The sequence below is a fragment of the Hyperoodon ampullatus genome (genome assembly GCF_949752795.1).
Source record: "Hyperoodon ampullatus genome assembly, chromosome: 5".
Classification (NCBI taxonomy): Eukaryota; Metazoa; Chordata; class Mammalia; order Artiodactyla; family Ziphiidae; genus Hyperoodon; species Hyperoodon ampullatus.
In genome coordinates this window covers 77,503,313-77,515,931 of record NC_136918.1, presented here as the reverse complement: position 1 = coordinate 77,515,931, position 12,619 = coordinate 77,503,313, and the positions used below count along the sequence as shown (strand labels likewise).

Here is a 12,619-nt window from a genome sequence, read left to right as displayed (position 1 = left end):
AAATTTCAGATGTAAGTGCCAATGTTTAAAGTAGACCCCTTTTCTCTAGTTTTTCTATTCATTTTTACCCTCTCTTCTCTTTCTTTACCTCTGCTTGCCTTGGTCTCTGTTTCCCAACTAATCATCTTTCTTCTAGCACTGCTTCTTCACTATGTCCTTTTCCCAATCCCCTCAATCTATAGAGTTAAGGCATCTCTTTCCTCTGGGCCCTACCCTCCTTTACTCCTCATGTTCACTATTATATGACCTCTTTGCAGACATTTCACTGTACCACCCATGTTTCTCCTTTATATCTTTGCTACATATTTAGGTCTCCCAGGAATACTCTGAATAGTTTTACAACTCAGCAGTTTCCAACTCATGGCCAACCTTGCTTCATCCTACTCTCATTCCCTCCTCTCCCCATAATATTTTGAAATAAATCCCAGACATCACATTAGTTCTTTCACAAACATTTCAGTGTGTATCTCAATATGGGTGCTTTTAAAAATGTAACCACAAAACCATTAGCACACCTAAAATTACTTAATATCATTACCTATCATTACATATTCAAATTTCTAATGTTTCATAATTGTGATTAATGCTTTTTAGTTTGTTTAATTGAATTAGGATCCAAATAAGGTCTAAAAATTCCTGTTGGTTGATGACTCTTTTTAAGTCTCTTTTCATCTCTTTTTATCTGTAAGCTCCCTTCCTTTTTTCCCTATCCCTTTTTTTTTCCTTTTTACTGCAATTTAATTGTTGAAGAAACTGGATTATGTGTCTTGTAGATTTCCCACATCTGGATCTCACTGATTACATCCTTGCAGTGGCCTTTAATATGTCCCATAGAGTTTATCCTTTAAATCCTGGGATTTTATGGTGTTATTCTACTATTTGACATAATTCCTAACATTTCACATTTAATCTTCATATGATTTCACATCTCCTAAAACTACTTTTTATAAGAAGTTATGTGTTTAACTTAATCTGATCCAGTTGCTTGCAGTCTTATAATTAGAACACCAGTTAAATGGTAGTTTCCCTGAGGGACTAGGTGCTTAGGCTGGTGAAAATGAAACTTACTTTTTGCAAGAAGGCCCCTTTGGGGAATTGCCATAGACCTTAAATTGTAGTTAAATAAAAGTTTACATTAAAATGAGAATAACTTTATATTTTCAAATTTTAACCCTTAATAAATCAATGAATGAAAACAGGCTTACTGAAGGTGGAATCAGAGCCTCATATATGTGGACAGCTCCAAGTAAACCATCTTCAGCTACTCCATAGCATAACTAGGGCAAATGATGTAATCTGGGATAGGTACTGAAATCCTCCAACAGACTCACCCTCACCCAGCCCCATGGCTGGGGAAATTAGGTCTTTCTCAGTCACTGGTTGGGGAGTAAATATCATGAGTTTTAGTACTTCTTGTCCATACGTCAGAAAATATGGGATCTAAACAGGAGGAAATATGCTAGAAGTTCACAACCTTTCTAGCATGCTGATGTCTGAAATGGTATGAATGGGAGAGCTGTCATTTTGTCTTAAGGGCTGCAGTTCTTTCATGGCTTCTTTTTTTTTTTTTTTTTTTTTTGCGGTACGCGGGCCTCTCACTGCTGTGGCCTCTCCCCCCGTGGAGCACAGGCTCCGGACGCGCAGGCCCAGCGGCCACGGCCCACGGGCCCAGCCGCTCCGCGGCACATGGAATCCTCCCAGACCGGAGCACGAACCCGGGCTCCCTGCATCGGCAGGCGGACTCTCAACCACTGTGCCACCAGGGAAGCTCCTCACGGCTTCTTTGACTTCTGGCTATTTTCGTGCCACAGCTGTCATTGAGAAGTCCATTCTTGGCCTTGGCTAGTGATTTTTCTTGGGGGATATACAGTTTTGTACATAGCATTATTTTTTTAATGAATTAAGGGTTTTCTTTCTGTATGTTTGTTTGTTTGTTTTCCCAGAGGTAAATTTAGAAAGATTAGAACTTTTACAGTGGAATGTCAGGCTAAAAATTTCTTTTTATGATGTATTGTTCTAATTTTCTCTCTGGTTTTAGGAGCTGGGAATCCAAAGTGCAAAATTGCAATTGTTATGGGAAAAAGTAACAATAACTCTGTAACCAGGTAATAAAACAATAGTGATTGAGAAATCTATGAGGAATAAGAGTAGGTCTTTCTCTGTATCCACTTAATTTACTTAAAACGCACCATTTGGGCTCACAAATCATAATAATATAAAATATATTATGACATTAAATGTCACATGTTTGTATTTCACAATTATTTTGCTAAAAGATATATTTAGAAAACATTTTAGGGAGTGTCACTGTACATTCTTCACTGTGGAATTTCCTGTATTAAAAGTGTTGCTGAATCCTCAAAGCTGTTTGGATCAGATTACAAGATATTTAAAATTTTTCAAAACTGTTTGTAAGTTAGACATTTAGATCCAAGGCAATAGTCTTGAAATGTTTAATGTATTGAATATCAGTTGCCAGTTACCACTTTGAGCAATGAGAAGCCTCAGTTAAATAACTTTCACATCTTTTAAAATCATCATTGTTCCAGATCACAGCCTGCATCTGAATGTACTTAATATATGTTTTTTACACAGTTCCCATTCCAAACATCATTGCTTACATAATTACATGATAACAACAATGAAAAGATGACAGTTGAGACTCTGCCTAACATCTGTTTTATTTTTCCACTTAGCACACTTTTCCTAACATCTGTTTTTCTTTTGACCAGACACAAACAACACAGCATGATTCTTGTTCCCATCAACACACCTGGAGTAGAAGTAATAAGGCCCTTGTCTGTTTTTGGCTACCTGGGTAAGTACTCAATCAACCTGTCTATGTATTTGCAAGCAGGAAGACTAGAATATGCAGTAACACTGAAGGGACTAGATAGCATTTTTTTAAAAATATTTATTTATTTATTTGGCTGCATCAGGTCTTAGTTGTGGCACACAGGATCTTCATTGCGGCATGTGGGATCTTTCGTTGTAGCGGGCAGTCTCTCTAGTCATGGTGCACAGGCTCTAGAGAGCACGGGCTTAGTAGTTGCGGCACGTGGGCTTAGTTGCCCCACAGCATGTGGGATCTTAGTTCCCTGACCAGGGATCAAACCCACGTCCCCTGCATTGGAAGGTGGATTCTTAACCACTGGACCACCAGGGAAGTCCCCAGATAGCATTTTAATGCACAAGATGGGTTCTTAGAAATTTTTTGACGCTTAATAAAAATACGAGTGGAGTTCAGAATAGAACAAATAAAAAGAGAGGTGGTGCAGCATTCTACCACATTTTGTCTGCTTTGGGGAAAGGGCAGACTGGTATTCAAGGAATAACGACTCTGTCTGCCAGTCTTCTCTTCATCATCCAGGGGAATAGATTAATGAAATACACCTGGAAAATTAAATGTAGGTAACCCATAGTAACATTCATTTTTGTTTTCAAGTTTGGCTTTCTTAGTCAATCAACCTCAAGAGCTATTAATAAGCAATGGGTTTTGACTGATTTGAATGCAAAATTTTTCCTTCCTTCTGTCCTTGGGTGGAATTTCTAAGAAGCAAGGATACTTTTGCTCAGGCTCATGTTCACTGTTTCCTTGCCAATCAGGTTGCTCACCCAGCAAGTATTTGTTGAGTGCTGAGCACGGTTCCAGGTACTTAGAATACATTAGTGAACACAGTAGACCAAGATCTCTGCCCTTGTGGAGCTTACATGCTGGGGGAAGGAGACAGAGAATAAATACAAACATGTAAATAAGAAGTTATATAGCTGTCAGCCGGTGATAAATGTTATGAAAAAGTTTACTGAACTTCAGGTTTGTGGTGACCCTGGCTTTCTGTTTATTGTTGAAAGTGGCTAATGAAAATATTCAAGTAGTAGATATAAGACTTGCAGTTTTATGGAACATTTGGCATCATCACTTTCTGTAGGCTGCAGCTGGAGAATGCACCCACAGGTTAAGTGTGTTGGCAAACATGAAAAGATGCTCAACAACACTGATTATTAGAGAAATGCAAGTCAAAACTACAATGAGGTATCACCTCACACTGGTCAGAATGGCCACCATCAAAATATCTACAAACGGTAAATGCTGGAGAGGGTGTGGAGCAAAGGGAGCCCCTCCTGCACTGTCGGTGGGAATGTAAATTGGTACAGCCACTATAGAGAACAGTATGGAGGTTGCTTAAAAATCTAAAACTACAACTACCATATGACACAGCAATCCCACTCCTGGTCATATACTCTGAGAAAACCATAATTCAAAAAGACACATGCACCCCAGTGTTCATTGCAGCACTATTTACAATAGCCAGGACATGGAAGCAGCCTAAATGTCCATCAACAGATGAATGGATAAAAAAGATATGGTACAGGGCTTCCCTGGTGGCGCAGTGGTTGCGAGTCCGCCTGCCGATGCAGGGGACGCGGGTTCGTGCCCCGGTCTGGGAAGATCCCACATGCCGCGCAGCGGCTGGGCCCGTGAGCCATGGCCGCTGAGCCTGCGCGTCCGGAGCCTGTGCTCCGCAACGGGAGAGGCCACAACAGTGAGAAGCCCGCGTACCGCAAAAAAAAAAAAAAAAACAAAAACAAACAAAAAAAAAGATATGGTACATATATACAATGGAATATTACTCAGCCATTAAAAGGAATGAAATTGGGTCATTTGTAGAGATGTGGATGGACCTAGAGAGTGTCATACAGAGTGAAGTAAGTCAGAAAAACAAATATTGTATATTAATGCATATATGTGGAATCTAGAAAAATGGTATAGATGATCTTATTTGCAAAGCAGAAATGGAGACACAGGCATAGAGAACAAATGTATGGATACCAAGGGAGGGGGGAGGGGGGAGGAATTGGGAGATTGGGATTGACACATATATACTATTGATACTATGTATAAAATAGACAACTAATGAGAACATATTGTATAGCCCAGGGAACTCTGCTTAATGCACGTGGTAACCTAAGTGGCAAGGAAATCCAAAAAAGAGGGGATATGTGTAGCTGATTAATTTTGCTGTACACTAGAAATGAATACAACATTGTAAAGCAACTATACTCCAATAAAAATTAACTTTAAAAAAAGGATTGAATTATAAAGAAAAGAAACGTGTGTTGGCAGCATGGGGATGAACAAGCTCACTGGAGCAAACTGTGCGTGGGAAGTTGTTGGGTTGCAGAGCAAAAGCCTGAAAGACCACCAAAATGAGTTTATAATGTTTGTTGGCTACAAATACCCTCCACTGTAGAGCCTATGTTTGAAATTTCAGTATGATAATTTCACCAGCATCTCTCCAACTCGCTGTGCCAAGGCCAAAAGAAACAGTGTGGATATAATTGATTATTAATGTCTCTTCTGACTGGGAAAGTGTGTGGAGTTAACATGAGATTATCTGCATAATTTGGCAGGGAGGAGGGATGATGTAAAGACAAAATGTGAATGTGTTCCCAATCTCAGTCACATGCCAGCATTTTCAAGAGGCAAACACACAGTGAACAAGCCTAGACTGGGAGCAAACATACCTGAAGGCCCAGCCTCAGCTTTGTCTCTAAATGCTGAACCTGCTCTGTCCCTTCAAGCAGGTTCTTCACATCATCAGGCATTGGTTTCCACAATGGTCAAATCAGAAATTTAAATTACATTATTCACTTTCAATTTTTGAACCAGTGGAACTTTTTTTTTCCAAGTAAAATTTTCTTTGGAAGCCCATATATAAAAATTTTCAAAGAAGAAGCAATAACAAAACAATAATAAAATAGTTTGATCGGAGCTGTGGAGCCGTCTTCCTTTTTCATAGCTCTGCAACTTCAGAGAATGAGTTCAGAAACCTCTTGATGAAATGATATCTAAAATCTCTTAAAATTTCTAAAACAGTTGATAAGTTTTCTGAGCTACACAGTGCTGGGGGTTCAGGGCTCTGGTCTACCTAGGGATGTATGACAAATAAGGCCTTTAAATTCCACTATCTTTGAATAACTATATTTCAGTAGATTAATTATCTGTGACTGTTTTTTGGTCAATTCATTTTGCTTTTTAAAATTTTATTCTCTATTTTATAGATAATTTCCATGGAGGACATTTTGAGATCCATTTTAATCAAGTGAGAGTTCCTGCCACCAATTTAATACTAGGTGAGATAAGTTTGGGAAAATGATTCTCTATTTTTTTTTTTTTTTTTTTTTTTTTTGCGGTACGCGGGCCTCTCACTGCTGTGGCCTCTCCCGTTGCGGAGCACAGGCTCCGGACGCGCAGGCTCAGCGGCCACGGCCCACGGGCCCAGCCGCTCTGCAGCATGTGGGATCTTCCCGGACCGGGGCATGAACCCGTGTCCCCTGCCTCGGCAGGCAGACTCTCAACCACTGCGCCACCAGGGAAGCCCTATTATTTTGTTTTAAAATATTTTCAGGTCTAAATCTGGAAAAGATACGAAGTATACCATAATTTAGATACTTTCCCCTCTTATTTACTCCATTTGTAAAGGAAATTTTTTTCCTTTCATGGATTTTCTTACATGGAATAATAAGGTTTTATTTAAGTATTTGATGTGGTAGCACATCAGCTAAATATAAAAATTATACAATTCAGAGCAACACACTTTTTCCTAAAACGTGATCTTCAAGCCTCTACTTGTTTTACTGAAACCTCAGGACTTTATGAATTCAAGTCATATACACATTAGAAGCATAAATAACTTTGTGAACACTGTATACCTGGAATGACTCCATCCTCTTGCCTGTTGGAATCCTACTCAACCTTCAGGGAACACCTCTGATGCCACCTCTTTCAGGAAGGTTCTTGTGTTCCTCATCTCATCCACTCAAAAAGCCCCTGATCCTGCCAGGCCCTAAGGTTACCATGATGAAAAGACAGTGTCTCCCTCCTTTGCCTTTCTTGTCCCTCTCCATATCCCTTATCTCTAGCATCCTTGCCCGTCTTCTAGGTTCTAAACTCAGGTCTGTGTCTTATCTACCTTTGTAACCATTGCAGCTCTAACAAAACAACTTATGCAGAGTAGGTACTCAGAAAACATTCTTAAATTTGATCCAAGTTTTTGATGATGGTGGTTTAAAATACATAGAAATCAAAGTTCCATAAAGGTATAGTGAACCTTATTACAGAGCTGACTTTTTTCCTACTGGAATGCCATTTTTATTGAGGGCAGCTCACAAGTTTCTCAGGATTTGTGTAAATAACAAAAGAAATAGGCTGTGGTCATGTTATCCTTTCTTTCTCACAGGTGAAGGTAGGGGATTTGAAATTGCCCAAGGCCGCCTTGGACCTGGCAGAATCCACCACTGTATGAGAACAATAGGTTTGGCTGAATGTGCTTTGCAGATCATGTGTGAACGGGCAAAACAAAGGGTGGCCTTTAAGAAGAAACTGTATTCACATGTAAGGATAATTACTTATTTGAATTTATTGTAACCCAATGCATTACACTAACCTTGAACCAAAACAGCATTACTTGGTCAGCAAGAGATTTCCTCTGAATAAACAAGGAGAAAATATGTTTTTCACAAAACATATTTATGTCTGAATTTAAATATAGACTGACCAGAGGTAGTTATCTTTGTGAAAGATTAAATAACTCTTTAAGTGCTTCAACACCTCAGCACACAGAGTGTGGACAATTCCTTCAACTTTCCCAGACTCTCGTTCTCTAGAGAACCTCGTACAGTAGCCCTCTCTGTGGACGTGAGAGGGCTGTTGTAAGGAGGAAGGAAGCCTTGTCCTTTGACTTTCTGGAAGGAATTAGAACAGATAAGTGGAGAGATATAGGAAAATAGCCTAAAACTCAGTGAAATAAGAGAGATATAAAAATGGAATGGACTGCTTTAAAAAGAAGTGAGCTTCCTGACAATGGAGAAATGAGAGTAGAAATGGGATCAGCATTTGGTGGGATGTTCAAGATATTTTGAATTCTCATCTCTTAATTATGTACTACTGAGTCTGTTGTTTACAAAGTACAGTAAACAATATAGTTACATCCTTACATCCGGGCACTATAATCCAAATTAGACAATATTGATCAAGAGAAAAAGAGACAGTACTTCCCTGGTAGCGCAGTGGTTAAGAATCTGCATGCCGGGCTTCCCTGGTGGCGCAGTGGTTGAGAGTCCGCCTGCCGATGCAGGGGACACAGGTTCGTGCCCCGGTCTGGGAAGATCCCACATGCCGCGGAGCGGCTGGGCCCGTGAGCCATGGCCGCTGAGCCTGCACGTCCGGAGCCTGTGCTCCGCAACGGGAGAGGCCACAACAGTGAGAGGCCCACGTACCGCAAAAAAAAAAAAAAAAAAAAAAAAAAAAAAAAAAAAAAAAAAAAAGAATCTGCATGCCAATGCAGGGGACACAGGTTCGAACCCTGGTCCGGGAAGATCCCACATGCCATGGAGCAACTAAGCCTGTGCGCCACAACTACTGAGCCTGCATTCTAGAGCCCACGAGCCACAGCTACTGAGCCTGTGAGCCACAACTACTGAAGCCTGCATACCTAGAGCCTGTGCTCTAAAACAAGAAAAGCCACTGCAATGAGAAGCCTGTGCGCTACAATGAAGAGTAGCCCCCGCTCGCCGCAACTAGAGAAAAACCCACACACAGCAACGAAGACCCAAAGCAGCCAAAAATAAATAAATAAATAAATTTATTTAAAAAGAGGAAAAGACGCTATCATTTCAGACTTCCTTGCTTACAAGAAATGAAGAGAGCTTTTAAGCTAAAATAGAAAACTTTTTAAGAGAAATGAGATATCCAAATCATCTCCCCAAAAGCCCTTCTAAATTTTAAGGAGGCAAGAAAAATTATTATTAAATATGTAATACTTATGATTGCTAACGTGTAGTGTTAGGTCAAACTTGTAGTAATAAAACTGTATTCTAGAGAACCTCGCTAGACATGTTTGCTGGACATGTATATTTTAGTACATTTTATAAGATTGTCACAAATGTACTTTACAACCCCTTGTAAAGTACATTTGTGACAGTCATAAAAATTTTGCAGTATATTTTTTACCTTGAATTCCTATAGGCCATGTTTGCTTTTTTTTGAAACATTATTCAGCATATCTATGATTTAGTTGTAACATTGTTCTTATGGAAAAATGACAGCCTGCTTTATGGCACATACCTAGGAAGAATTTGTGGAAGAACCCCTTTAGTTAACTTTGAGAGCAAGGGTTCAGCTGTTAGATGGGCACTGTTGGAAGAAGTAAGAAGATGTGAATGTTTGAGGCCATGGATACAACTCCACAATGTTGCTGGAGTAGGAGCTAAAGAATTGCTCATGGCATCAACTGTCACTTCTTACACTTTTCTCTTTTCAAGATTGCCTAGGAGGAGCTTCAAAATGGCAGAAGAGTAAGACATGGAGATCACCTTCCTCCCCACAAATACATCAGAAATACATCTACATGTGGAACAAGCCCTAGAGAATACCTACTAAATGCTGGCAGAAGACCTCAGACCTCCCAAAAGGCCAAAAACTCCCCACGTACCTGGGTAGGACAAAAGAAAAAAGAAAAAACAGAGACAAAAGCATAGGGACGAGACCTGCACCAGTGGGAGGGAGCTGTGAAGGAGGAAAGGTTTCCACACACTAGGAAGGCCCTTCACGGGCGGAGACTGCAGGTGGCGCGGGGGGGAAAGCTTCGGAGCTGCAGAGGAGAGCTCAGCAACAGGGGTGCGGAGGGCAAAGCGGAGAGATTACTGCACGGAGGATCAGTGCCGACCAGCACTCACCAGCCCTAGAAGCTTGTCTGCTCACCCGCCAGGGCGGGTGGGGGCTGGGAGCTGAGGCTCGGGCTTCAGAGGTCAGATCCTGGGGAGAGGACTGGGGTTGACTGCGTGAACACAGCCTGAAGGGGCTAGTGTGCCACAGCTAGCCAGGAGGGAGTCCAGTAAAAAGTCTGGAGCTGCCGAAGAGGCAAGAGACTTTTTCTTGCCTCTTTGTTTGGCAGTGCACGAGGAGAGGAGATTAAGAGCGCCGACTAAATGAGCTCCAGAAACGTGTGCGTCAGCGCAGACACCAGGGATGGGCATGAGACGCTAAGGCTGCTGCTGCAGCCACCAAGAAGCTTGTGAGCAAGCACAGGTCACTATCCACACCTCCCCTCCCGGGAGCCTGTGCAGCCTGCCACTGCCAGGGTCCCGTGATCCAGGGACAACTTCCCAGGAGAACACATGGTGCATCTCAGGCTGTTGCAGCGTCACACCAGTCTCTGCCGCCGCAGGCTCACCCTGCATTCTGTACCCCTCCCTCCCCCGGCCTGAGTGAGCCAGAGCTCCCTAATCAGCTGTGCCTTTAACCCCATCCTGTCTGAGTGAAGAACAGACGCCCTCAGGTGACCTACATGCAGAGGCGGGGCCAAATACAAAGCTGAACCCGAGGAGCTGTGCGAACAAAGAAGAGAAAGGGAAATCTCTCCCAGCAGCCTCAAGAGCAGTGGATTAAATCTCCACAATCAACTTGATGTACCCTATATCTCTGGAATACCTGAATAGACAACGAATCATCCCAAAATTGAGGTGGTGGACTTTGGGAGCAATGATATATACTTTTTTTCCTTTTTCTGTTTTTGGGAGTGTGTATATATATGTTTCTGTGTGTGATTTTGTCTGTATAGCTTTGCTTTTACCATTTGTCCTAGGGTTCTATCTGTCCGGGTTGTTTTTTTTTGTTTGTTTGTTTTTTTCTGTATAGTTTTTAGTGCTTGTTATCATTGGTGGATTTGTTTTTTGGTTTGGTTGCTCTCTTCTTTCTTTTTTTTTTTAATAACTTAAAAATTTTTTTATTTTCAATAATTATTTTTTATTTTATTAATTTTATTTTTTAATTTATTTTTCTTTCTTCCTTTCCTTTTTTCTCCCTTTTATTCTGAGCCATGTGGATGACAGGATCTTGGTGCTCCAGCCGGGAGACAGGCCTGTGCCTATGAGGTAGGAGAGTTGAGTTCAGGACATTGGTCCACCAGAGAACTCCCAGCTCCATGTCATATCATATGGCGAAAATCTCCCAGAGATCTCCATCTCGACGCCAAGACGCAGCTCCACTCAGCAAGCTACAGTGTTGGACACTCTATGCCAAACACCTAGCAAGACAGGAACACAACCCTACCAATTAGCAGAGAGGCTGCCTAAAATCATGATAAGGACACAGACACCCCAAAACACACCACCAGAGGCAGACCTGCCCACCAGAAAGACAAGATCCACCCTCATCCACCAGAACACAGGCTGTAGTCCCCTCCACCAGGAGGCTGACACAACCCACTGAACCAACCTTCGCCACTGCGGGCAGACAGCAAAAACAACAGGAACTACAAACCTGCAGCCTGTGAAAAGGAGACCCCAAACACAGTAAGTGAAGCAAAATGAGAAGGCAGAGAAATACACAGCAGATGAAGGAGCAAGATAAAAACCCACCAGACCAAACAAATGAAGAGGAAATAGGCAGTCTACCTGAAAAAGAATACAGAATAATGATAGTAAAGATGATCCAAAATCTTGGAAATGGAATGGAGAAAATACAGGAAACATTTAACAAGGAACTACAAGAACTAAAGAGCAAACAGACAATGATGAACAACACAATAAATGAAATTTAAAATTCTCTAGATGGAATCAATGGCAGAAAAACTGAGGCAGAAGAACGGAAGAGCGACCTGGAAGATAATATAGTGGAAATAACTACTGCAGAGCAGAATAAAGAAAAAAGAATGAAAAGAATTGAGGACAGTCTCAGAGACCTCTGGGACAACATTAAATGCACCAAAATTAGAATTACAGGGGTTCCAGAAGAAGAAGAGAAAAAGAAAGGGACTGAGAAAATATTTGAAGAGATTATAGTTGAAAACTTCACTAATATGGGAAAGGAAATAGTTAATCAAGTCCAGGAAAGGCAAAAAGTCCCATACAGGATAAATCCAAGGAGAAACATGGCAAGATACATATTAACCAAATTATCAAAAATTAAATAAAAAGAAAAAATATTAAAAGCAGCAAGGGAAAAACAACAAATAACATACAAGGGAATCCCCATAAGGTTAACAGCTGATCTTTCAGCAGAAACTCTGCAAACCAGGAAGGAGTGGCAATACATATTTAAAGTGATGAAAGGGAAAAACCTACAACCAAGATTACCCAGCAAGGATCTCATTCAGATTCGCCAGAGAAACTAAAACCTTTACTGACGAGCAAAAGCTAACAGAATTCAGCACCACCAAACCAGCTTTACAACAAATGCTAAAGGAACTTCTCTAGGAAGGAAACACAAGAAAAGGAAAAGACCTACAATAATAAACCCAAAACAATTAAGAAAATGGTAATAGGAACATATATATTGATAATTACTTTAAATGTAAATGGAGTAAATGCTCCAACCAAAAGACCTACACTGGCTGAAAGGATACAAAAACAAAACCCGTATATATGCTGTCTACAAGAGACCCACTTCAGACCTAGGGACACATACAGACTGAAAGTGAGGGGATGGAAAAGGTATTCGATGCAAATGAAAATCAACAGAAAGCTGGAATAGCAGTTCTCATATCAGACAAAATAGACTTTAAAATAAAGACTATTACAAGAGACAAAGAAGGACACTACATAATGGTCAAGGGAT

General features: G+C 40.8%; 1 protein-coding gene across 1 annotated transcript in view; it reads left to right on the top strand.

Moving 5' to 3' along the window:
• Positions 1 to 12,619, top strand: part of ACAD11 (acyl-CoA dehydrogenase family member 11) — a gene marked incomplete at both ends in the record, with an annotated part of 103,062 nt that overhangs the window by 76,935 nt on the left and 13,508 nt on the right. Inside the window, 4 exons of the mRNA XM_079705136.1 lie at positions 2,039 to 2,105; positions 2,733 to 2,818; positions 6,064 to 6,135; positions 7,242 to 7,396. Of these exons, the coding sequence (XP_079561262.1) occupies positions 2,039 to 2,105; positions 2,733 to 2,818; positions 6,064 to 6,135; positions 7,242 to 7,396 (380 nt within the window). The remainder of the gene's footprint in view (positions 1 to 2,038; positions 2,106 to 2,732; positions 2,819 to 6,063; positions 6,136 to 7,241; positions 7,397 to 12,619) is intronic.